General features: G+C 43.7%; 1 protein-coding gene across 4 annotated transcripts; it reads right to left on the reverse strand.

The window, feature by feature from the left end:
- Nucleotides 1-406: 406 nt before the first annotated feature.
- On the reverse strand, nt 407-26,874 carry cpxm2 (carboxypeptidase X (M14 family), member 2). 4 transcript variants are annotated; one of them, XM_035613320.2, is made up of 14 exons: nt 26,103-26,874; nt 23,804-23,896; nt 16,790-16,899; nt 14,792-14,931; nt 11,454-11,538; nt 10,236-10,386; nt 9,341-9,429; nt 7,960-8,083; nt 7,648-7,844; nt 5,570-5,749; nt 4,401-4,698; nt 4,033-4,172; nt 3,168-3,267; nt 407-1,573 (listed from the first exon to the last, which is right to left on the reverse strand). In XM_035613320.2, exons 1-14 carry the CDS (start codon nt 26,383-26,385, stop codon nt 1,317-1,319), a joined length of 2,247 nt encoding a protein of 748 aa, XP_035469213.2. In that variant the 5' UTR covers nt 26,386-26,874; the 3' UTR covers nt 407-1,316. The 4 variants fall into 4 exon arrangements, with proteins under 4 accessions (XP_035469213.2, XP_035469214.2, XP_035469215.1 ...); XM_035613321.2 differs by lacking the exon at nt 23,804-23,896; XM_035613322.2 differs by lacking the exons at nt 23,804-23,896; nt 26,103-26,874 and adding an exon at nt 20,118-20,273.
- Between the last annotated feature and the right edge of the window lie 502 nt (nt 26,875-27,376).

Raw genomic sequence — 27,376 nt, forward strand, 5'->3', positions numbered from 1 at the left:
AGACAACATGAGCAAATTGAGAAAACAGCCTGACGCCCAGGCAGAGCTCATACAGTTGGTCCGGCACCACTTACATACTGTACTTTTCTGTTTCAAATTCAAATTTACCGACTGTGGTATAGAGCTGCGATGCTCTGAGATGATGACAGATGTGTCAGCCTCTGTTCAATAACCTCTGGAGGAGGAGATAAGAGGTTGAGGTCTTCCTACATGTGTAATTGCATGTTGGCCAGAGAGAAGGAGGGGTTGCCGTTTTTGTCGGGGAAGAAGTCAGTGATCTGTAAAAGCCCCGGCAGAGCTCCAGTAACTGGAGCCTTTCGACCCCGACACTCGTGAGACACGAGCACACTGCGGCAGAAATCAAATGAGATGATGCTTAAAATTAACCACAGCGATTACAACCAAGTTACGGGACTGTAATGGAGTTTATTTTCCATTAGGGATGTTCAATCAAGCAGGAATAAAATGGAGGGAATGAGTTAAAAGAAAGAGCGATACATTTGATACTGATTAAGCAGCAACATCACAGTGAAAGTAGTCATTATACTGCAAAGACCTTTGACCTTATCAATTATTAAAAAGGAAACTATAGTCCCCTGATGACATTTACTTTGCTATGATACTCAAACATTAGGTGCCTCCCATTTCTCCGCATAGGAATATAATATCAGTAACTTTGAGTACCTCTACATTATTCACTATACATTTTAAGAGTTTATGCCAAAACCAAAGTTAGTAAAAAGTGACACAAAAGGTCACCGTGTCCTAAAGTTTTTTTAAATCACCAGAAATTGTACAAGTGCCGGCAATAAAGCTTTGGTAATGGTTTATGTAGCTGTGTTACATAAGTTAATAAGTATGTACATAAATCGGGGTCAAAATGCGATGACGTATTCCTTTGTATCACAATTTTCTTTTATTTAAAAAAATAAGTTCTTAATTGATTATATCAGTATTTCTAGTTGAAGCCACAAGGAATGATTAATATTAGAACAGATCTTTAAAATGGGGGATTGAACAAACTTAGCCCTTGAAAGAATTTGAAATACTTTTACGTATACAGTGGAGTTCGTCATCAGTCGACACAACAACAGTGACCACATGGGCTTACGCCTTGGTATGAAACCAAACCAACCTCCCAAAAACAACAAATAAGCATTCCATTTAAATTAATCCAAATTTTCAATCTGGAAACTAATAATGCTGACAGCACAGCGGAGGAGTCTGACATCGGTCCAAACCCAGGCCTGGAGATCACCGCAGTCTGATCAGAGCAGATGTTTGTTTTTAATTCCTCCTCTGGTCTCATGCCGTCATTATGTTCCCATACGTCGTTCTCTGGACCTGCGAGCTTGGAGCGGCCTCGCGGGCAATCTGATGGGCTGCTTGTTGAACTTTTCCATTATTTCTTTAATTCGCGAAAGGTTGGTGCGGCCAATTTTGAAGTCGCACCTGGTGGCGCCCATCTCGTAGCCCACCTCGCACTTCTTACTGACGAGGCTGTAGCCCTCGGCCCTCGCTGTGACTCTGTACTCTCCGGGGTTTAACAAGCGCCAGTAGTCGCCATCGGCAGCTGAAAACACACGTGAACAAAGTGAATGAATGTTGTTGCATCAGGACTGTACTGTACATTGCCCAAGCAAACCTTTCCAATTCGGCACACTGAACTCCAAAAAGCAGTCAATTACACTTTGCATGTTTAAAGTTATATTTTTTTAAAGATTAAATTCACCAGTTTAATCGCAGTAGTCATTGTACATCCTTATGTACAATATACATATACAATAAGCTAGTGATGACATGATTCTTTTAAGACATCATCAAGAAAAAGAAGACAGCAATCTAAGAACCAATATCATTTAAAAAAAACAAGGAATTTACATTAGTAGAGAAATTGATCTAATTACTGGCAACCATAAGCAATACCCACTTTTCTCTCAAAATCAGCAACAAGCATATCAATTTCACAATATTATTGCAACAGAAACAATAAAAGCGCCATGAAACTTCTTCGTCTAAAACCTAAAATTAAAGCTGGAGAGTTCTTTGCGTTCCATTTCTGAAAAAAAGGGAGGTGCTCCATATTCCCCCTTCAGATTTTTAAAAATAGCTCTGCGTTGTCATGTTGGATTTTCTTGGTCTCGCAGTGCTGAACACGAGCGCGCTTGTGGTGTATTTTCAGCCCATGACTCACTGGTAGAAGCGACAGTGTTGCTTCCTTGCAGTCATCCAAACACCCACCTGACACGTTTGAACGAGCACCGAGACAAATTAGATATGAAGGCAGGTCCGTCTCTGCAGCTGATATCCAGTCGATCCAGACCGTTACATATTGGACATCTGCGCTCACATTATTCACAATCGGACGGCAGAAGGGAATCTAATTGTTCCCCGAAATGCAATGTATAAAATGCTAATGAGCTAATGAATTCTTAGTCTGGCGAAACATTTCTAAGATACCAATGTTCAGCAGTAGCTCCCAGGCTGTTTCTCCTGCCTTCTCAGCGACCAAAGTCGATTTACCCTGAAGGAAGAACAACTGCTTTTTGTTTATAAAAGTTCATATATTTCCAAAGCAGCGGAAAAGGTCCTTTTTAAAAATAAATAGCCTAAAATCTTTCCTGACTGCATCTGAGAATAGCAAGGTTTTTTCAGAGGAAGCATTGACATATACTAGTTGCAGGAATAATAATGGCTAATGTCATTTTGGGCATTCGATTTCACGCTCTAAGTACAAACCTACTTTGGCTTTGAGGGGCTGCTGCATTGCCTTCAGGATGCACGATCGATGGTCAGATTCAGAGCAGAAGGCCTGGACGACGCCCGGCTATGATTTTGAAGTGAGTCAGATATGGCAACTGCTTTTTGTTTATCCTTTTTAATTGCATCTTACGCCGGAAAATGAATTTACTGTAGGAGTGACTCATTCCCGTGGAACGAGCAGAAGTGTAAAGTCAGCCGAGTCACTGGTACCCCGAGGAAGCTTCTGCTGCTTTAATTGTAAAAGTCTACATGCAACCTTACTCATAACATTTCAAAGCTGAAGGGAAAACACATCCACATGCTGCAGAACACAAAACAAAATAGCAGCTACCAGCAATCCAGACAGAATTAACCATTGATAGCTGAAATTGTGTATGACAACCAGGTGAAATGTGATATTTTACCTGTGCGGACATCATGGCTGATTCCCTCCACAGAGATGACTGCGTTAGCTATTCCGCGACCTTGCAGGTCCCTCACTACTCCTTTGATCCCACGATGCACCTGCAAACGAAAAGCACAATCAACACAGGCTCGTGTGAATCTTGCCCCAAGTTTATCCCACGTCAACATCTTCTGCATAATTTAACACAACGTATATTAAACCATGCTATATGATGTATAATGTACGATGCATAATGTATGATCGGCAGTTTCACGGAAGAGTTAAATATGTTTCTAATATCTTTCCTACTCATCCATCATCAATATTTAAATGAAAGCTGCCGGCATGGGTTTCAGATCTTCTGTAGTCCACATCACAAGGGGCAAATGCGATAGAACAGGCCGACGCGTCACATTTCAAAGTCGCGTCAAAGTGAAGCTGCATTCTGCCAGAACTTGAGAACAAGATCTTTGCCCTCAGTACCCAGTAACCCATTAGTCAGTTGTTTTACGAAAAATTCTGGTAATCGTCATCGACTAATAAAGTCTGGAATTAATGTTTTGCCTTTTGTCTTTAGGTTTTCTGAGAGGCCAACCATTTTACCCAAATATCAATTTAGGTGTTTAAAATACTCCTGTAGACTAAGAGTGTAGACTAAGTGATCAGCTTGTACTTTTAAGCAGAAAAGTAGCAGAACATTTAGGTAAGCTCTTCAGAGGAATGCAAGAACATAGGAACAAATTAACACAGGAACAAATTAATGGTCAAATATGGATAACTGTATCCCTGAAATAACTCCAAAAAAACAATGAATGTTTATGTGGCTTGTTGGCATGCGCACTGTTGTTCTTGTGCGAGCTGCGGGGGCCGCTTTGCCTCTGTACCTGCTCCATGAAGACGAGAAGAGACTCGCGATTGTTCTCCCACTCCTCAGGCAGTTCGCTCTCATGAGGGAATTTGTCACATCCCACATACATCGACAACTCAAAGCAGTTGGTGTGCAAATAGCTGAAGTCATTCATACCTGCAAAGAAAGACAAATATACCGAAGGCCGGCATCAACTATAGGTCAGCATTTTGTCTGGTAATCAGCCACAGTTTAGAAGCTCTGAAAATGCCAAAGGGCTTCCGCACTGAATATGCAGATGTGGGTGCAAAAGAAAGCTACAGCTCAAAGCTTAACGGAGAAATCCTGCATAACACAGACTTAGGCTCAGTGAGAAAAAACACCCATGAAGCTATGGACACTGACTGCCAGCTGCGGTGTGCCAGGACGCTCCGTTGATGGTGCCGTCCTCCTTGGCAAAGTCTTCTGTGTGGCAGACCCGTCGGTTGGCATCAGTCATCAGGCGGTGGGTGGACGCGTAGGAGAAGGCCAGCCAACGGAACACATGATCATCCGGCGTGGGGGTCTGCTCCCTGGTCACTCCCTGGGAGCGAGTTTTGTCGTAGGGGAATGTCACCACCAGCTCCCCTCCCTGAAGGTTGCTGCCGAGCACAAAGGGCATCTTCTCCATCCATGCTATCAGTGCCCTCGTCTCCACGGCAACCTTCAGTGGAAGGAGACAGGAGAGGGGAGGATGATGAGGTTATTCATCCACTCATCTCAGTACTAAATTGCTAAATGAACTACTTTGTGCTGAAATGTGCTCTCAAGAGGGAGTGATAAAGCCATCAAAAGGTTGTTCATACGCTCCTTTGCTGTAAACTAATTTCACAAATATTAATTCTGAAACCCGAACACATTTGCACGGGCCACCTCGGCTCCGGTGGCTTGTATTTGCATGTTTGCAAGCAGATAATAGATCACATGCTCTCTCCAGTTGGGCTCATACAATTAAACCAGCCTGTGAGCACTGGTCGGCCCGACTCAGTGAGGCGAGTGAGGACGGTTTTCACAGCTTCCTGAGCACAGATGGGGATCCCAGCTCTGCAGCTGCAGAGACACTCTCTGTGTGACTCACTCGTGGCTCTCACTAACGTCAAAACACTCATGAGGATGAGCTTTTTATAGACGGCACTGTATATTTTAGCTCACAGCCTCTGCGTCACAAATAGCAATTGCATCCGCTTCTCCCAAAATAGACGGCACTGATATGCCCACGTGGCTGTTTTTACCCTTTTCAACAGGCTGATGGTCTCGGGATTTGTTTTTTAAACTGGAGGAGGGACAGGGGGACACAGTTATAAGTCACCTATAGATGTACTCGCTGGAAAGTAATTGGCAATCACATTATTTAAGATGCAGCAAGATATTGTAAACAGTGAAAGCTGTGAGTCGGACATTGAAATGACCATTAACACAAAATTAAAGATTAAATCTCTCTCCCATAATGTGGCATTTCTGTAAACCCAAATTTGAACATGTCATGCCTTTGTTTGTAGGGATGCTTTAAGATAAACATCAACAGTCAAACTCACAGAGGCATTTTTGGACTGGTACCACTCTGGGATGGGCACGTGGTGGTTGAACATTTTGCGAGGGATCCACTTCTTGGCCTCGGCCTCCCACAGTATGGAGTTGAGATCTGGGAAGTTATGGTGAATGTCTATTCCGTCGTTGCTCCATCGCCCCAGAGACCAGCCGCTGAGCTCAGAACCCTGAGGTAAAGAAAAAGCGACGGAATCACAGTTGCTATCAGAGGAACTTTTAATGATGCCTGCAGGAAAACAGCTTTGTTTCAATTGTTCAACGCTTGATAAAGTGATAGTTAATAATACACAAATTCATTGAAAAAGTAGCAAATGTGTGCAATGCAACGTGAGATGATTACAGTGTGAACAAAAGTGAAGGTCTTCAATAAGTGAACAGCTGAGTTTGTAATGATGGAGATGTGCAGAAAGGGGAGGAATTGGATGACTGGATGGCCACAGGAAGGAAATGATTCAGTGGAGCACTTAGTTTTTCTGAATCTCCGGCTGCATGTGCTCCTCCCGCTAACAAGGACACTGTTTACAGGGCAAGTGAAATCGTCCGTGACTGAGAGTTTCACAACATCCTCCTCTCCGCAATTACACGCAGAGGGTCCAGTTCCAACCCCAGGACCGAGCCCACCGTCTGTTGTTGGCAACCACACCCAGGCTACTGCCCCAGCAGTTGGAGCTGACCACCACAGACTCAACGACTGGGGCCGCCGCAGAAAAAGAACAGACTCTGGCCCTTACTGCAGAGAGTCGCAGAGTTTCTGTTCCAGTCCAGTTGTTGTCTAAGTGGAAACCCATGTATTTGTATTCCTGCACCATCTGCACCCTTTTTTCCCCTAGAGAGGAGTTGTCAAAGTCTTGCATCTCTTTAAGTCCACCACCAGCCAATTTGTTTTGCTTATATTTACCCTGATGCATCCAACACGGGTCTCCGTGTCCATGTCCAAGTCCAAGGTGTACAGGGGTAAAAGAAAATAGGGGCTAAGACAGTCCCCTATAGAGCTTCAGTACGCCACTGTACCCAAGTTCTGAAGGCGCACATACTGAGGATGCATCACGGTAATGTAGTCCATGATCCAGGACACCAGAGGTGAGATGCAATATAAAGGGAAATTGACAAATGATTTGTAGCGTGGTTCAGACAGAGGTTCCATCAACACATCAGCGCTCAGGGCAACATTTGAACAAATCATGACACTTTCCTCCCTCCCACTGACCACATTACTCAGGAGTACATGCCCACAGCTCCATTCAATAATTTTGCATTTATCGAGCCCGACACACTGTACTTTGTCTCCTTACCACTCTGAGTTTGTTAGCTAGAAATACCTGGTTTTGGTTTTATGTTCAGGGTTGACAATCTCAACTTTAAAGACTATGTGCAGCCGCCGAATAGAAACAAAGAGCCGCAAGAGGCTAAAAGCTGCTAAACTGTGTAGTGAGGCAGTTGGGCAACAGTGATCCTTTAGCATTACAGTGATTTGAATGAATACAAATGCCAAAAAAAAAAAATACAGCTTAATAAAGCTAATTTATCACAGCTGTGGTTATTTGAGCTGCCCTTTCACAGGCCTCTTAGTTTTGAACAGCTTCATCTCTTTTAACTGTGCATGGACATGGAAATTAGTTGTTTGGCACACACCCTTAGCTTTTGTGAAACAGAGCGTTACAGTGCACTTGCACGTCAGGTCATAAAATGACATGATGTCATTGGCTGTGCAGAGGCCAAGCGCTGTCGCACTTGTTTTTGTCCTCCCTCACTTGACTGGTGTTTTTTTTTAATACTGGGGCCTTTTAATCTCGCAGGCCTGCAGCTGATTTAAAACCCTATTATGTTCAGCGTCGGTGGTTTACAGCCGCACAGGTAGAAACTTGTGTTCACTGATATCACAACACATATATGGGCTCATCAGGACGCTGTGCATTTGCTGCATTCCACCTGGTAATTCGAAACCAATTTTTCTAGCATGCACCTGCACCACATGCGCTCTTATCAGGAGCTGCCAAGCAGACCGGGTGCCTTTTTTCTCACCAGGGGCCAGCGCACGATATGAGGTCACTAATGGCAGACGTACCGCTTCAAAGGCTTTCTCGTACCCATCGGGGTTGACAGATGGCAATAGATGGATTCTGGTCTCTTCCACCAGGTGACGAATCCGCTGGTTGCCAGACAGATACTCCAGACACATGAACTGCATCAGCAGGAGGAGCAGCTCACGTCCCAGCACCTCGTTGCCATGGGAACCTGCTGTGTACCGAAACTCTGGCTCACCTGGTCGGCAGGTTCGTACGTGGGGGGAAATGGAGGAAAGATAAATATTAAATGTGCAAATTAATGCGGCTGCTATACATGCATTGAGACTCACTCTGGCCTTAAATGCACTCACCAACTTCGTGCTCTCCGGGGTTGTCAGAAATCTCTATTGCATACAGCTTGAGGCCGCTTTGACTCTTTCCTATGTTATAGATCCGGGTGATGTTGGGGCACATGTCGTTCACCACTTTCATAAGCTGTGGAAGGTAAAAAAACGAAGCGTCAGCTCTTAAAATATTACACAGCATTTCTGAATTTTGGCCCCTGCAGCATTCATATCACCCCTCTGGGTTCAACTTCTAAAATAACAAGGTAGATTTATTCAAACACTCAGGATGTTATGTCTGAGTGGAATCTCGACTCCTCTGACCAAGTACACAAAAAAGCCAATTTAAAACTAACCACAGCAAAGGTGCACAATGTAGCAGAAACATGAATCTTGGTCCGGACTTTCAGGTGTGAAAACTCCCTAAGGCTGGTCTTGTCATTAAAGAGAAGTTCCTTGATGGGCTGTGCGAGGGCAATGGTAAGGTTATACCCCACCTTCCTCTTTTAAGAATGTGCAAAATGTTGCTTCTTACCATCTACTGTATAATGCTCTCCGATGGTCCATGCTCAGTATTCCGGGGGCTACTCGATTGCAATCAGCTGTGATATAAGAAAAGTCCTGAAGGCATGTTCTTGATTTGAAAGGCTACAATGGGCTATTTCCACTTTTAAGGTCCTGGCACGGCACTATCTTAACTGCAAGTGGACAGGAAGGAGATATGGTACCAGATGGAGAGCGTGGAGAAAAGAAATGTCAAGGGTGAAAAGGCTTTAGAAGCTGTGCTTTAAAAATAGTCCTTCCTTTCTTTGTGAAGGCCCATTGAGGCCGGACACCCTGCGTGACATACATTAGCCTCAGAGGTAGGAACTGAAAAGGGGATTTTTAAAATTCACTTTGATAATGCTGGAGATGGGTTTGAGGCTGAGCAAAGGGCTGCTGTGTTACCCCGAGCTACTGTATATGGAGCGAGCATTAATTGTAGGGAGTCTCATAGCGGGTCGGAACAGCAAGTTAGGACACCAGCAGTCGGCTGTTCGGCACAGACGAGCCGCCACACAACAGAGGATTACGATTCACAGCACTTGTGCCTTCACGTTTGCTCAGTCACAGTGTACGCCGCGACAAAAAACGCTGTCCTCCTGGTCGGTACAAACAGACCACTGCTCATGACAAGTAGATGAATAAGTAATGACACAACCCAGGAGATGCTGTATGCATTTTCATGTGGCTGGCAGCGCCCGGTTCATTTGTCGCTCATGCACACTTTGTTCTCGCAAAAGGACGCAAGCTGTCTGGTGTTTGCCAACGGTTGCATGAGATGCTTTATTCCTCCGTGCTCCGGCCTCTTGGCTGAATAAGAAACTAAGAGCTGGTGTACTGTTGTTTCCTGTTCACCGTGACTCACCTGCCTCATCTCTTTGTAGCTGTGGTGTCTGAAGTCCAAGTCATCTGACGTGATGACTTCATTGCGCCGGTGGTAATAATTATTTGGATCTGCAGTCATAAAAACATCCAGTTGTTGATTCGCAGAAATTGAAGAACTTTGTACTTTGATGATCAGTATCAGGTATGCAAAGACTGCTAACCACTTTGTCTCTTTCCTCAGGTTCAGCCATGTTACTAAGAAGCACACTTTCTCTCTTACCTGCAGTAGAATCTAGCCATGCAGAAAAGTTTGGGTATTTTGTGCCATGGTTTTGAGGCATCGGTCTCCGAGATAAGGTTAGCACTAATGTACTAGCTCTGGCCACTCAACAGTTGCACATTAATAATTCAGCAAAAAACCCGTCTGTATAGAAACAACGTCTCAGTTAGTGTGGATAATCTCAACAGACCTCACTGTGCCAAGTTTGCTATGGGACTTTTTTTTTCAGAAGAAAATGTTTCATGTAAAACTGTTCATTAAAATCAAAAAGTGCATGGCTGGATACCAGCTGAGGTATGAGGGGAAAACCTGAGGGGCAGGTTTTTGAGCTTTCGGTGAGCTGTCCCTTTAACCAATCCTGACTGCAAACTTTCAAGTAAATTAAAAAAGCATACATTTTTGAAAATTGGGCACATGGCTAAGTGGGCTTTCATACTGAAAACAGCCCTGCAGAGCAGCTTCAGGCAAGAGGTCCAGAGCCAAAACACGGCACTGCAGACTAGAAAAGAGCCATTTCAGTAAGTGCCCCCCATAAAAACTTGTTTACATTTGAGAAACAAAGCCCTCTAGTGGTTGTGGTAATTATGACTCTTGTTCATCTGGCGCAACCATTCATTCATTTGGAATGATTCATGTGTCCATACAAACCCGTCACCTGGCATAGGACAGCCAAGAATCTCCACTCTCATGCAGATGTTGCCACTGTTGAACCAAGAGCGAGGGTTGACCCGGATGTACCGGGCGACCACCGGCGCCGGGAAGACGTTCCGGACTGGGATCTCCTTTTCCCTGTTGGCACTGAAAATCTACTGAGGCAAACACAGCCGGGCAAGATGGTGGATGAGGAGATCGATTTTTTTTTTCTTTTATAAAGTGAACCTCAGTGATTTCATTTTATACAAGACATTATATCTCTGAGGGGCACCGCGTTTGATCAGCCAGTGTCATGCTAATAGTCTGATAAAATTACAAAGTCATCATGTTTACACAATGAAACATACAGTAGACATTAGAGATATAAGAAGCTTTTGGGAATAGAACAAATTCACTTAGAGCAGGCAGAGGACAATGAAAAGTGATTAAAAAACCACATAACCTTTAAACAAATACATATTCATGCACCTGTCGAGTGTCATTAAACTTTGATACCACTGGGAGTTTATTTATTAGTTATTTCTTCTCTGCTCCACCTTTTGGCATATTGAGAGACAAACAAGTCTAGTTTGGCATTTGGCACAAAATGTGGGTGAGAGGCAAGTTTGTACGTGAGACTAAATTACTGCAGGGACATTATCTCCCACATCGATGACATCAGCAGCCGAGGGAGTCTACAGTTACGGCAAAATTTCATTTGTAGGGATGTGAACCGCAGTGGGCAGCAACGAAGACATGATTCCCCTCAAAAATATCGACCTAATCGGATCAGCATGTCCATTGGTAATAGGATTATTAGTAGCGTTATTATTTGACATGCATTTGGGATCAGTTGCCGTAGTTTGTCGTCGAGGTGTTGCTGTGCTTGGTTTCTGTCCGTTCACTTGCTTCAAGTAGAAAGGGGACAGAAGACTGACAATGAGCCAGGATGAGGTTCCCATCTGCTTGAGGATCATCTGTATTTACTATTCCCTCTCAGCTCATTAGGCTTGGAAATAAGCAGAGATCCTGAGCTTCCTCTGTAATTGCTCTGGAGAAGGACTTCATTTTTCTGTCTGCTTCCCTTCAGCGAGGGAAACGCAGAACAAGCTGGTACACTCGGAGAAAGAACAATAATCCTCCGGCTCAAAAGCTCTACTGTGTGATGAGAATTGCCAACTTTGCAGATATATACTGCATGTCGGGAGATTGGTTTTTAAATGTCATGGTTGTTACTCACCAAATCTTCCGAGCCGTTCTTCAGCGTTACCCAGGTGTGGCTGTCGTTGCTCACCATGACCTTGTACGAGGTCACCCAGTCACTTCTGTGAACATTATAAGAAAATCATGGGATTAGCAGGAGAAAATAAATTTCCTGTCAGGCTGAAATCAGTGCAAATGGAGCACTGGGATGACTGCGAGGAAGTCGCTCAGCACACATCCAGACACACTTAAATCTCACAGTGCGAGAGTCCATTTAAAGATTGGAAAACTGGAGAGGAGGTCAAAGAATTTATATTGGAAGTGACATTTTTGTGACATATTGGAAGCTCAAAGTTTTGGAATCTGAGCAAAAATGAAGTTTGGCACAGATGATTTTCCAACTGGGTCGAGTTTTGATTCTGAAATTCAGGAACCTTTCGTTTGATGATCAGACTGAATTTCAATTCGTATTCACTTCAATTCAAAACAAGCATTAGTTGATTTCTACTCTAAAGATTGACAATAAATGTAAATGTTAACGGGATAACTTGACATTTAGGGAAATACACTCACTCTCAGTTACCGTTCATCCGAAAATATTTTGAATATTTGTTGAATAAACCCAATTTCTAAGACTTTGCTTTTCTAAAATCCTAGCTACCCTGGCAGCAATAATTTAACTGTAACAACGGTCAGTGCAGACTTAATGTTCGCCGTTATTGATTATGAAAATCAGTTCAGCAAGTCGTATATTTTCAAAAAACGACAAAGGATTAAGGAGGTGCAGCTTACAAAAACAGTGGTGTGGTAGAAGGAGCAGCACAGAGCGGTGAAACATTGAAACACTGGTGGTTTTTTTTTTCTTTTCTTCCCCTTTCGCGAAAGGAGTTCACCGATGACTTAATGTCCCATCGTGCCAGAGCTCTACCCAGAGTGTGCAGTGTGTATAGGCTGGCAACGAGTCCCGTCCTTCTGGACAAAGACATCAGCGCTGAGCTGGTGCGGCCTGGTAGGAATTCCCAGTTCTGCTAATTAAAGCACTGTTATAGACAGGAGCCCCTGAGCTGGCAATACAGACAGCTACAGGCCTTGCAGAGCTAATTGTGGAGAAACTCTGTCTCAGGAATCAGTGTCTCCTACACCCTTAGCTCGCGCTGGCCTTGCAGGGAAATTACAAACACAGTCTGATATCTCCCGCTATCTCCCCGTGCTCGCTGACTATACGCAGCAGTTTCCTGAAGCTTGTGCAACCCTTCCCAATTAAGAAGCCCAGAGGCCAGAAGTTGTCAAGTGTGATTACGGAGCAGAGGCAGGGCTAGATGGAGGGGGAAATGGGAGAAGAAGCAGTTGTTGGTTTTCTTGGCGAACAGAGGGCCATCTGAAATGCAAATAAAACCTTTCCCCATCAGGTCATCATTTTGTTGTTGTGAGAAGAAAGAAAAAGGGGATGGGGGGGGGGGGGGTGTTACAATAAGATATTTATACTGTTAGTAACTAATGGCGTTCTCATTGGTTTGTTAGTATAGGTGAACTTATCTGTAAAGTTACCTCAAAACTACCAATGCAAACAGATTCAGGCCACACACTTATACAGTGTGGGTGAATGACACAGTGGGAGCTTACACAGCCGGGTCTACAGTAGCATAATGGAGACTCCAGTCTTGTTAAAATGTGTGGGCTGAATAATTCAAGGTGAAGCACTATGACAACAGGCACCTTTCTCCATAACAAAACACACACACCTAATCCTCTGTGAGCTCAGAGAGGATTTCTCAAGAGCACATGGAATCAAATATGTGCTGAAGAGTGTGTGTGTGTGTGTGTGTGTGTGTGTGTGTGTGTGTGTGTGTGTGTGTGTGTGTGTGTGTGTGTGTGTGTGTGTGTGTGTGTGTGTGTGTTCAGGATGCATGTGAGTGTAAGTGTCACACACGGAAAAACACCGGGTCAAGACTGACACAAATTCAATAAAGCGTCGACAAAGAGTAATACTGTGTTAACTTTACTTAATTTACGTTTGACAGACAAATATGCATCACATTGAGTTTATTAGTTTGCTCATGTGAAATCTGTGTATTCCAAACGGATGGAAATGTTATATGCAACTAAAACAAATGAATCTTAAATATCAGCCCTAAATATTTTTGTGTCAAATACTGTAAGTAGATAACACAACAGCAAGAAAACTGGTGACCAAATCGTTTCCTACTCATTAATATTGTGTAAAGTTAACCTGGTATTGTTTATGAGCCAAACTAAATAAACACTGACCCAGTTTTTATAAATAATTGTACATGTATTGCTTTACCTCAAAAGCAGTACAAAATAAATTACTCCGTGACACAGTGACTGAGGCGACAGGGATGTGTAGGTGGTTTCTAAAATTAGAGTAAATGTCGAATAAAGAAATGTCTCTCGCTGAGCTTTACATGTACACAGTTGGATGAGTCATTCCACATTAAAGTAAAGCATTTAAAAAGATAATCCTTACTTCTCATATCCTTCCTTTTTCACCCTTCATCTGAGTGTGATGACCAAGGCTTAGTGTGCGGTGAAATCTATTTTCTCAAGTGTTATTTTTATAATCTAGTGACCTTTTAAAGAGAGATGAAAGAATGAGGCTGCACTCCAATCAATAAATCTTGATCCCACACTGAGGGGATCAGGAAAGACTTGTGAAAAGGGCAAACGCCCACGAAGGTTCGGTGCCATGTGGACGATATAAAAATGAAAAGCTTGTTTTGTTTATGTTTGCGAAGTCAAATTTTCCAGTTGGCTTTAAGAGAAAATCAAGATTCATTTGGAGTTTTGGAACAATTGATGCTGCCCGTCTACTTCCAGGCTCCAAATGTCACAGTCCTTTTAGAACTCATGCTGTCATTTGGCCATTTGTGAGTTATTTATGGGTTGGGATTAGCCATGCCAGCAGCACGTCCCTATGGATGCAATGTTGGTCCATCAGTCGGTCAGTAAAGTAAAATATTGGATGGATTGCCACAACATTTTTGCACAGACAGTAAAGGACCACAGACGATAAATCCTACAAAATCGGACACAAAGCATAAAATGATAATCTAATAATAATCATTTTCATGGAGCGAAATAAGGTGTGTGAGTTATGCGATCAAATGTGTTGGATTAACTAGCTGCTTTGTGGAAACTGCTTTTCAATGTTCCATACAAATGAATGTCTCCACAAATAATTTGAAAATAACTTCAAGACAGACATCGCCGGGATTTGAGGCGACTTAGGAAAAACTGGCCCCAAACCCATCCCCCACAATTCTCCTTTCAAGTTAGCTCGGACAAGAAAATCCTCGTCCTCACTGTGCGACCATCTGCGGCTCTCCGTGCGTGTCTGCAGGGTTTCCTACTCACGACCAGAGGGAGCTCCTGCCTTGTGTGATGACCCCTGTGAACTTCGTCAGCCTCCTGGCGTCCACCTCGAACCACTGCAGCGGGTCGTCTCTCCCCGCGCACCATGCCCCGTCATAGAGGTCATCTTCATAGAGGCCTGCCTGCGGGACCAGAAATAGCCGCGTGGAGCGCAGTTTTATTCAACGCGCGCACGTTGACTCACACTCTCACACACACGCACGCACGCACGCGCTGATGGTAATGCTGGCAGCCTCGACTGTTCTTGGCGTTGACAGTGAAGAGGGTTAAGCATACAACAGACAGACATGTTTCCTCTGACAAACCAACATTTTCAGCATAGATAAGAGTCAGCTAAGGTGCATAAATGTGTCCTCTATCTTCATGTGGACAATATATTGATTCTACATTTTAAAAATAACCTCTATCACTTAAACAGGACTAAGGGGAGTTTAAAAGGGCAAAACGCAGCCAGTGAAGTAGAATTACAGAAATGAATACACATCTGTCTGAGCTTTTTTCCATATTCCAGCATTCCTGGATTTTCTACAAGATTTAGTGCACTGATACTTTACCGATGTAATGCAAGGACACTCGTTTTCTTGCTCGTTTCAACGGCTGAAAATGTTTAATTCATATCGATGCATGTAACGCTACTCAATCCATAAATCCTGTGTTGACACTGTTGGCTCAGCGAGATGTATTAACAGTCACGCACACACACACGCACGCACGCACGCACGCTCGCTCGCTCGCTCTCGGCTGACAGGCCACATCTTCTACTTCATCCAAACTTGAACATTGTGACGATACATGCTGAGCGTGTAAAATCACTGTTATCTTTATCATGGCTGTCAGGTCTCTTTGAAGAACATCTCTCTTATCATCCAAATCTGAACATGAAACACATTTACATATTCTCACCTCAAAGATAAGTGTCGCTTTAGGTAAATTTGGGTTGAAATCATTGCACGATTACGTTGGGACCAAACGTATGTTCTAACAGGTTCTAGGTTTTGAGAACTTTATCATTGTATCATGTTCGATTAATTATACAGTATATTGTTCTTTTGACTTTGTTTTGGGTTGTGTTTGTCTTGACGTTAATGTTTACGTCAATTATGCTGCAGGAAAACTATTGAATACTTATATCCTATATTTTCCAATCACTCATTACTTATTACTGGTCTAACTCTTGTGCGATGTGTGAATCTCATAGATAGACCAGAAAGAAAAGAAAGATGAATTCGCCCCAGATTGATAGAGTCCAGACTCTGTCGGTGTCTGGAATCTAAACAAACTCTAGTCGCTCTTTGGCCACGGGCCTGATTCAACCGGCGATATCTGCTCTTCATGTGTTTTTATCCTGATTGGCAAATAATTGTGCTCTAGAATGGACACTACCTCAGTCCAAACAACAAATCCTTTGTATCGTTGGTTTCCTGAAACATAAGGCGTTGCTGCCTTGAGTGAATTAAGAGCATGTGTGTGTGTGTGTGTGTGCGTGTGCGTGTGTATATGTCTCGTTAATTGTGCTGTTGGATTCGGAGCAGCGCAGCCGGCAGAAGATGAGGCTCGCAGCAGACTGTGCGCAGACTAATACCATCAAAGCACAGCTTGCACTAACAGGAAATACCTTTTCTCCCCAATGCCAGTCCTTTTTTTTTTATTATTAGGATTGGGGATATGCTCCTGATTTGATGGCAACACTAGTTCTTTCTTTGTTGAGTTAGCTTTGCACTATTTAGAATATGCTGTGGGCTGAAACAGACTGATAATGTCATCCACATTGAACTGAGGAGAAGCCGGTTATCACAGCATGAATATGAACTTAAACAGATCTTAGAGATACCGCCTCTCATATAATCGTATTTCTTTGAATTGCCGCTTTGTGGAAAACGATTCCGCAGTACACGAAGGCTTCCAAGGAAATGTGAGATTAGCCAGGGTGTAATGTGCGCCCAAGCATTTCTGTAAGCTTGCCCAAGCTTCACCACATACCTGAATGTTAAGGCGACCTCTGTGTGCACCAAGGCCGTAGCGTTTCGTACTCGAAGCGTGAAGCTGGAAATCATCAATCTTCAGCGTCTCGAGTCCCATAGGAGGGCATTCTGGGTAATGAGAATGACAAATTGGCACATGGTGGTACTGTTATGTATCATGTGTTGCATTGCTCCAGGACCATTTATTTCTGCTGAACATAGCTCCGGAGTCAGGGCCAATGCATTTGTTAAAAGCCTGACGAAATTACTCAGAAGCAAAGAGCAATTTTGTGCAATTGTGCAAAATGAGAAGGTCTAATAGTATGTGCTGCATTCAGAAAACATGCTGTAGTCAACAACACATACACACACATACACACATACACACAAACACCAGAACTCAAGACTAAAACTTTTCATCACCCGCAGTGCCGACATCACTTTTTGAGCTCGCAAAGAGACAAAGACAAGTTCATGTGCATTACACACTTTCTCTGTGAACAACTAATTTTCACACACAAAAAAAATTCAGATGAAACTACAAAGGGTGAGCCCGTGTGAATGAAATGGAATTTAACAGCGTGACAGAGACTTTGATGTCTAAACTGCTATGAATATCATAATGTGTCAGGCTTCACAGGTGATTAATGATCGTACACTACGAACGCTTCCTTTTTTTAATTTTGCAGTGACACCTATCACAGCCATCTAACTGCACCCTGAATACATGATTAAATGGTTGGAATGACTACAGCAGAGTCATTAGCCTGAAATTGGGAAATTGCAGCGGCCAAAAAACCTGTCAAGTTTTCGTTTGAAGGTTCTGATAAAGCATAAAACCATCAAGGACAAACTTTGACGATGTTTTTCAGAAGTTTGTAATCCACATGGAGGCTGATTTACAGGTACCGAGTTTGGATTTCTTAAAGGTTCATTCTCATGATGCTGATCTCCGTCCATTTACTTAACGCAGCTTATTTTGCGCTCAAACAGTGAGTGTACACTGGACTCAGAGAATTTTGGTGCCCGTCATAGCAACACATAGCTATGGTGGCCCTGAAGTGCAAAGCTCCACGACAAATGGGAGAACTCAGGTTTGGGACTTTGCCATTGACATTTGCACTTCAGGGCCACCGTAGGTATCAGATAAGGTGACAAACGGGTCAAAATCACAGTTGTTGTCACAGCTGTTTCATCCTTTCAAGTCTTTAATCTCGGTGTTCCCCTGATTCTTTGTCAATGTGTCTGTTCTGTTCCCTAAGGTCAAGGATGTGCTTGCGCTCTTGTTTTGTTCCTGTTCCGGCTTTTGTCGTGTTTTGTTGCCTCGCTTCCCCGGATACGTGCCGGTCTTCTTGTCACCACGTCAACCTGTAAGCCTGCTATCGTCCTTGAAAAATATCCTCCCTGCACCTATAAACTGCCTTCCAGTGTGTCCACATGTGGGTCCTGGCATTATTGAACTCAAACATTTCAGTAAATTTTAACTCCACTCCTGTATATTTGGAGGAAAGACGGATTCAAAAAAGAATTCAAAGCATGAGGCAGCAGAAATATCTTGCACTTTTTTTTTTTAAGTAAGGGTCAAGCTCCGACAGCTTTTGGATTCTGCAGGTCCCTTAGTAAAATCTAAATAGAAAGGCACTCAGTAGAGCGCAGACCTCTGCCAAGGCCCAACAGTCCCCTTAAATTCAATCAAGCCAAACACACTCACGGATATCAGTCTCCTAAATATGCCAGGTTTTTTTTCCAGCAAGATCCATGCAGTATTCTCAGTGGAAAAGGTAAAATTGTCACATAGAAAAAAAAACCCACACCTATATTGCAATGTTGAAGAAAGTGATTTAAAAAATTGGATGGATCTACCCCTTTGTTCGGATCTATGCTAAAAATATATAGGTGACTTTCTTGGCCGAAGTCCCATCGTCTCCACCTAGTTTCATGGAAATCCGTTGAATAGAAACTCAGAAAATGAGCAGTAAATCTAAAAAAAAGTTTACACTTAATTTCTTATACTTTACTAGATCATTTCACATCGTCACTGTCCAGTCGAGTCGCGCGACCATACATTGTTTCTATAGATTGCATTGTGGGATTAGGAGGAAGTAGTGCACAGTGTTTCCTATGCAAATTAAATCATTTCAAGTCAAGAGAAGTGATTCCCCTCATGTTTCCACGTTTCAATATTGTCGCTTTAAAATCCTGAAAAAAAAAGTCTTAATGTTAACACTTGAACTAAACTTATTTTGTCTATTAAATTATGTATTTTAGAACAAGCCCCAGATTGCAGGTTCATTGCCGCAGATGCTGTGCTGTGCTGTGCTGGTATCCTCAGCCCAAGCACATGACCAATCTACAATGCAGTGAATTGAATAGTTCATACCTTCACTGGCTGGTACTTATGATGTGCAATTAGCAGTCATCAATTTGAAGAATCATCTTGTAATTAACTCCTCCAGCCCGCCAATTATCCAGGTGACACCCACTCGTGCCACGGCAGCGGTTCGAAGGGCGTGCAGCTGCATTCAAGGCCTTTATTTTTGAGTTTTCAAAAGAGAGAGAAAGAGACGCACCTCACTGACCTGCTCCATAGGAACGTGATCTGTCCTTGGTTTCGACACAATTGGACCAAATCACTCATCACTTTCTCTACATGATGTAATATAGCCATACAGCATATTCACAGAACGGATAGAAACTCGGCTGCACCTCAGTATCAACCATTTACACCTGTATGAAACACAATTTAGACAACAAGCAACTAAATCAGCACATCGCCCACACGGAAATTGTACACGTGACACTCATGATATTCCAAGCTAACTACACAAGCTACATATCAACTGAAAGCTCAGAGTTCACTGATTCCAAAAGTGTGCGTTGTTATAACTCTCCGATCAGCTGTCAACGAATAAGCAGCCGAAGAATTGCAAAAATAAATTGTTTGTATCAAAAAGTGACATCAAAATTGTATTTGGAATCACACATGCTACATGCTAAACGTGAAGCCATGCGGCATCTGTACAGAACGGGGAGACGCTCGGCTACACGCCAACGTCATGGTGTCAACCCCCTTCACCGACACGAAACACAATTAAACCACCAAGCAACTGAGTCAGCATATCGCATGAACACGACAACTTCACATGATAATATATTACCAATGTCAGACTTGATAGCTGCTGCTGCTACAAACATGCTAACAACACACGCTACGTATCATGCTAACGCCTAGCCTGTGCGGATTCCAACGCTCTCCTTCCTCTTTAACTCTCAGACAAACATCAAGCTGACCAGCCGCTGAGCAATGTTCGTATCAACACAGCGACAATACATACATTATGTCTTACCGTCGAAGTATTTCCAGGAAAAGTTGTGTTTTGATCCATAAATCCGATTCTGTTAGCTGAGCACAAAGACCGCTCGTCCTTTCAAGATATTAATCCGCCTGGTCCGTCTTACTGCGACTGCACAGGCGGAAGTTACAGATCAAATGTTATTGGGGAAAAAGGCGTCACAGGGGGTTCGCCCCCTCACAGATAGCGAATGGTGTCCGTGGGAGGGATTTTGATGCGGTCCGTCGATTCTACTGGCTCTGACGGTTCTATAGACATGTCAATCCACCGGTTTGACCAATGGCTGCTGAGATACACGGTTGAGTCTGTTCGAAGGCCTGACAACATTACGTCGCACTACAAAGATCGTTTATCGAGAGACAGATGCTCACCTGTCTTCATTAAAACAGTTATATTAGATGTAATACAGTTACAGGGCAATGAAGGGAAATTAAATGAGTTTTGCAGTGAGAAACCTCACATGGAACAGAGTCCGTCTGACCATGTCCCTACTAAAGCCTGTAACTTTGCCCTGATTCACTTTATCAGCGTAGATTTGGCACAGATTATGTCCAGATGTTGTTCTATGGATTTCAAGAGGAATGGGCTTCATCTGCATTATTACATAGGAGATATTTACTCAGAATTTTTTTTTCAGGTGGACATGAAATCTTTCATTTATGTTGTGTTCCATTTTCATTTTGTCTGACCCGATAACATCTATACTTGATTCTTCACCTCTGCTGAAATCTCACAAGTGTCAACTTTATATAGACACCAAGATTATTCATATAGACCTTTTAGTTGCAGACATATACTCTTTTCATTTTGGAGCAGGGACCTGCAAAACGGGTCTGGAACAGAGCTAAGAATGTTTTCATTTGCTGCTGGAGGGTGTTTGCAGTTCATTTGAACAACTGCCCGTCTTTAAGTGAATGCAGCTACTGAGATGGTGGTCACTAAAAAGAGCTCTTTGTGTGAGATTGGCTCATCTCTAACACTACAACGGGCATCACCCAGTGATGGCCAAATGGGCAAATCAAAGTTGACGTGTGAAATTTCAGCCGCCCAATTGCTCTTTGGGTCAGATCAACACTTCCCTGGACCACAGCAATGGAACTTACAGAGCAATAATTTCCAGCCGGGCACCAGTTGAACATGCAGCATATACCTCACAAGTCGCCGTCTTACAGCCATGGCTGTGCAAACACTCTGAAGTGTGACAGGTACAAAGAAGATTTTTCGTGGAGAATAGTGTAGATCTGGACTTTTTTTTTTTTACAGGACATATGCATGAGAAGCTGGATATAAAGTACATTTTTGATCCGCGGAGGAAGCTGGCTTTGTGTTCTGTAACTGTTCCATCAGCCTGATGCGTCTGAGACACTGGAGATCATAAATCACATGCACCAACATTCTGAGAGAAACCACAGACAAAGAAGGATCAGCTTCCAAAATCCACACGTGCATGAGGCAATTTATGTTCGGTGCATAAAGTAAACATGGACGAATTAACCCCTGCTGTAAAACTGAATGGTAAAAAAGGCGATTAACAATTCTGCGGCCAAGCCACTGGTAGGACCGGTTATTCGCAGTAACTCTATACGGGAATAAAGCACGTGCTGCTCTTCTTGTGACCCCGGTATGTCTATAGTTGAATTCCTGTCGGAATCTGGCGCACAATACTGTAAGTCCAGAGGCTTTCTGAATGGAGGGATCGCAACACATTAGGGACAAGCTCAGCCCACGAAGCAGCCCGGAGGATCAAGGTTAGCGGGACCAAAAAAATAAATAAACAAATAGAAGTGTGTCGGCCATGTTGCGAAGCCCTAAATCATTATCTCCATCTGCTAGAGAAACCCCCCCCCGGACGATCAGCACATCTGGATTCAACAATAATGTGTTGTGGAAATGACTAAACAGACAGTCGAGGCCTTGTACATTGCTATCTAGGCCAATCGCCATGTTACTGTTGAGGGCCAAAGCCAATTCTGGGATCAGATTTTAGTCAGGCCATGTATCACAAGCGGAGGGTCCCGCAGAGAGCGCACATCTGGTGGTGCACTTTTGAATAGGTGTAGGATTTATTTGTGTATAATGTTTATGCAGTCAGTCGAAGTGATTTTATGTAATCTTTAGATATTGAAGCAAGACTGTGTAACCTTTGCTGAACTAACTCTCTATTTACATATTTCTAATTTTAAGAACATCAGCTAACATTAACCAGAATAAGCCATTGCCAAAGCAAAAATAGGCTGTCACAGCAAATTTCCTGCGTGTGCTTGAATTGGCATTTTATTGATTTATGAGTTCAGCTTTTCATTTCAAAGAAGATTTAGCTATTACTCTTGTTTGAAAAGAAGAAAAAAAAACACATTACAAATGATTGGAAAGCTGCAGAACAACCTTTCAAGAGACCCGTCTTTCAAAAACCCGAAAGCATTTTATCAACCCCGGCCTTTGTTGCTTGACTGTGTTGACTAATTTCTGTTGTGTCTGATGGGACGGGCTGTTAAAACACTCACTAAATCAAGCTTTGAAAAATCCCTTCTATTCTTACAGACCTGTGTGATGAATTCTCTATTGTTTTGGTGTATGTGTGTGACAGGCACTGAGGTTTCCGCTTCAACAATGACCAAATAATGAAACATTTTGGAGGCTAAACAACTTCTTAAGCTGAGTGATGGAGCTCTAATAGTGATTTTTTTCCGCTGTTGAGGCCGTCAGAGTCTGACTCTGATAAATCAGCTGCTACCAGGAGGCACTGAAGGAAACTCGGAAAACAGGCCGACGCTGAGTCACGGTTTCTGTCCATGAAAACATGCTTTGGGGGAGTCGGAGGTATGTGTGCCAGGCATGTCAGCATGACGTTCCCATTTTCCTTCAAGCAAGAATATCCAACTTTCTGCTCCCATTCCCCTGGTGGCATACTAGAAATGGCAGCCTCTCCGTCTGACTCGGTAGGTTTCCTGACAGTAGTTTCAACATAAACACATAAATTCAGGGTTGTTGGCCGCCACACACACACACACACACACACACACACACACACACACACACACACACACACACACACACACACACACACACACACACACACACACACACACACACACACACACACACACACACACACACACACACACACACACACACACACACACACACACACACACTCTCAACCTCCCAGCAGTATTACATACAGCTTCCTGTTCTGTCTGACACTGTGCACATCAGTGTAATATGGGCAATGTCACCATTCTCAGCACGGTGGAAAGTCTGAGGTGTATCTACGCACGCTTTGCCCCAAATCACACTACCGGGGCATCTTGGCTTCAGCTTAGCAAATATACTGTGATCCATGGAAACCAAACACAATGCTCGGAGGCAAAGAGGACACCAGCGCCTCGGTGGCTTGACTCCACTTCTGGGAGCATCATCTTATACTGCCAGACTTTTCCTCTCAGGGAAAATATGCTTCTTCTTTAAACCCCCCCCCCCCCCAAAAAAAACTCACTTCCCCTTTCCAAAATATTTATCATCTCTGAGAGGGTTTGTTTCTTTCTTTCTGTTTTTTTTCTCCCGTCATAACAGCTCCTGTGAAAGCAGAGAAGTGATCCCTGCACTTTGGAGGAAGATGAATTTTCATGAGGTCATGAATTTCGCATAACAAGTGAGAGTCCCGTCGGTTGTTCCCTCACCCTCTTTTATTGAGTTGTATTGTCCTCCGTCTGAGATGCTGTTTGGGTTATTCGGGCCGCTCTTCTTGTTCTTCTCCGCCTTCTTGTTACTCACTAAGGGAAGATAGAAACCTACAGTGTATATTGTGTCTTTTAAAATGGGGGCTGCAGGAGGTAAAATCACATTTAATGGTGCTGATTCATTGCTGTCATTATAAAGAGGGAAAAAGCAATAGTGTTGACACAGAGAAGAAAGAAGCCGTGGCTGGATTCCTTCCTACACATATGGATGGATTCAAGACTGGGACCGAACCAAGAGACAATTTCTGGGCACAGAGTTTTGAAAACGTTTAACTCTTGTGCTCCTTACATGATAAGTCCCTCTCACAGTAGTCCAGCCGGCGATGCTTTTTTAAATTTGCAATCTCATTTAAGGTCTTTAACATTGATCATATTTATGAGATGATGGCCTCAAGGTTCAAATCAATCATGAGAGTGTCCCGCGCGAGGAGCGGGCGAGTCACATTCCAGGGACGGAAGATGGAAGTGAACCATGTGGTTTTCAGTTGACGGAGTGTCAGGTCGGGATAGGCCCCATGTGATAACAATCCTTCTCACATCTGAAAGTCTTTATCCTTGTCTCATTCTGGGACCAGGGTGAATCCTGCTCCGAGCTGCATATGGGCCTCAGCACGACGGATTTACAGAGCGCAGTGATATGACAATTTAGACGCTGGTGTGGTACGGTGCTCATGGCAATGAGTTGGTCAAAGTCATAAACAATAGAGGGTTATCAGCCCTTGCACATTGCATTATACAAAATTGGAGAGAGATTTGAAGACACATAAATAAAACAAATTCAGACATAATGGACTAAACAAACTAAACTAAATAAATAATGATTCCAGATAAAACGAAGGTCTAAATGCTTCTTCACAGGTTGAGAAATTTGAAAAATATCATTTGAAATTAGGTCAATGCTTATTTTTTTTCTGTTTCAGATTTTTAGCAGCATAATGATCGAAGCAATCTCCAAAAAAAGTTACTGTTTCTGCCCACTAGTGGGTAGCGCGAGGAGGTGTAGACTAGACATAAAAGAAGGAAAAAAAAGATAAAAACAAAGACGCGATGAAAGGTGTTAAAATGCTCTGTAGAGCTGTAGAGAAGTGCAGAAAAGGGAGATCAGTCTCTGTGGGTTCATCACTTTGAGCAACCAGTTTCACATCATGCACTGATTCTTTGTTGGTATTAAAATATTGATTCGTCCAGCTATTTGAATTCAGTGGCGATTCAAAAAATACTTGTACTCATGTCGTGTGTGTGTGTGCGCTTGCGGTCTGTATTCATGCATAAAAAAAGCCTAACAATTTATTTTGTTAATTTGACGCAGACTGTTGTTGCACGCCTCCTCTCCCACCTGCAGCAGGTACCGTCCCTGTTGAGACACGTGAAGCCAGATGCCTGACACATGAGGTCACCGTCGACACAGCTGCTCCAAATTAGCTGCCGCCACCGACCAACAGAATCGCTCACGCTGCTCCTTCCTGGTGCTGTCCACCAATCACCCGGCGGGATTTTAAACATACCTACAGACCTGCTACCGCATGTGCCGAGGGACCCCCAGAGGGAGCCTTGAGCTGCACGCTTCCACATGGGCCTATATAGCAGAACAGCACGGCGTTTATTGGGAAAACGTGGATTTCACGTGTGTGCCGGCTGCAGTCCTGACCCCTGACGTGCAGGGAGGCGGTTAATCCTGCTGTTTGTGCAGAAGCCACACAGAGACATGGCTCTGATCTCTGCGCACAGGGGGGAGTGAGGAGGAGGAGGAGGACTACCTGAGGAGGTCATTGTTGTTGTTGGGCTGGGGTTTTTTTGTCTCTGCACATCCATCACCATGCGAATTAAATTCAGCTGCTCCTTCCAAAGTCCCAGAGGACACAGAGGCTCAATCTGACGCCTCATATTTTCCATTTGAATTAATCAAACTGGCTCTGGGGCACATTCGTCGAGACAGAGATGGCAGTTAAACAACATATCCTTTAATAATTTAAATTCACCTTTTCACATGAAAAACATTCACTAAAATATAAACCGTCATGGTAATTTTAGTTAAGTTATTTTGACATTTTTAAGTTAAGTTTTCAAGCTTATATGTGGCAGCCACAAAAACATCTTCTTTGAGGTATACTGTCGATTTTGGTATCAAGAAAATCCACGACACTCATAACGCTCAGAAGTTTAGAATATATACGAAAACTTGAGATGTAATTTATTAATATTTTTTTTTAAAGGAAAAAAAAGATGGCAAGGCTTTTACCTGATTTTGCATCAGCTGTGGTTTGATCCGTCTGCCTGCTGCCTTCTTCCTTCCCCTTGGGCACTTTCTTGGCAGGGTTTTGGCCTTGGTGCTCATGCCGGTCAGGTATCGAGGCCACAGGCTTCTCCAGCATTTGTACCTGGTTGTACTGTTCTCTCGTCAGCAGCTCCTGCATGTAATAATCCTCGTCCTCACCAGTAGAGCCATGGCTGAGGTCTGCAAGCCCCACGAGGAGTCCCAGCAGAGCCAGGGGGGTTAGGAAGCTGAGGCGCCGTCTTGTCATGACCCCGCGGGGGAATTATCTCCGGCTGAGAGTCCTGATGCCGTCTCCAGAGGAGCCTGCCGCTGCTGCCGGGCTGCGTCCCATCAACTGCTCCCCTTCCTCTCGCTTCCCGCTCCAACTCGGAGAGTTCACAAAGTTCTCAGAGCGCTCCAAGTCACTCACGAAAGCAGCGGAGCCAGAGGGTCCATGGACGCCTCAGTCTGGGAAAAAATGCAGCGAGGGAGGGAGTAATAGAGAGGAGATGAGGGAGAGGAGAGGGGAAGAGGCAGAGAGACAGACAGACTGTACACTTCTCTCCCTTAGATGCTGGCAGGTGACTCAAAAAGAAACCTTTTTCTCTCTTGTTCACTTTCGGATTCAAACCAGTCCACTCCGCTGATACATTGCAGTCGTGTTATTGGCGTGGGCGGAAGTGAAATGGGGATAGGAATATCTCTGGGAAACATGCACTGACATATTGAGGATCTGCTTTCATCTCCATCTCCTCCCACTCTGTCTGGGGCAGGCGCTGCTTTAACCAGAGAGACGTTTCCCCTTTCCTGCGGGGGAATCCACTTGGGGACTTAAACAGCTCGCAATCCCCCCCTCCCCCCCCCAAAAAAGGAGAAGCAGAGGCGAGCTTTCTATCCTGATCCATCTAAGGGTGTGCTTAAATTCCAAACTGGCACAAAATATACATTCCCGAACAAACAGTAGCAGTGATCTGCCCTTTCCAGTCTGAGCCATGGATCACACCGGGTGGACAGCTGTTCGTAAAAGTGCACTTCTTGCATCGAACGTCAGCTACCGCCACACGGCGTCCCTTCACCGGGGAAGATAATTAACTTGTTGCTAGCCTGCGAGTTGCCTCATTTTCTGAGGGCTGCTCCTGCTTCGGCCAAGACCTGTTTGGACTCTGCAGTAATTTGCACGTTGACAACCAAAAAAAACATTCGACTGAACAAACTCTCCGTGGAGCATCCAGGCATGTTCCAACACAAGGATGGAGCGC

This window comes from Scophthalmus maximus, chromosome 16, assembly GCF_022379125.1.
Source record: "Scophthalmus maximus strain ysfricsl-2021 chromosome 16, ASM2237912v1, whole genome shotgun sequence".
In the NCBI taxonomy this organism is placed as follows: domain Eukaryota; kingdom Metazoa; phylum Chordata; class Actinopteri; order Pleuronectiformes; family Scophthalmidae; genus Scophthalmus; species Scophthalmus maximus.

What these genes read in the sequence shown, in the direction of transcription:
- cpxm2 (XM_035613320.2), bottom strand. Translation starts at nt 26,385, where the DNA reads ATGACAAGACGGCGCCTCAGCTTCCTAACCCCCCTGGCTCTGCTGGGA. An exon ending in GCTACAAAGAGATGAGGCAG is followed by an intron (nt 8,084 to 9,340) that starts GTGAGTCACGGT and finishes TACCTTCCACAG; the next exon opens with CTTATGAAAGTGGTGAACGA. An exon ending in CTGGCACACCGCAGCTGGCA is followed by an intron (nt 4,173 to 4,400) that starts GTCAGTGTCCAT and finishes CTTTCTTTGCAG; the next exon opens with GTATGAATGACTTCAGCTAT.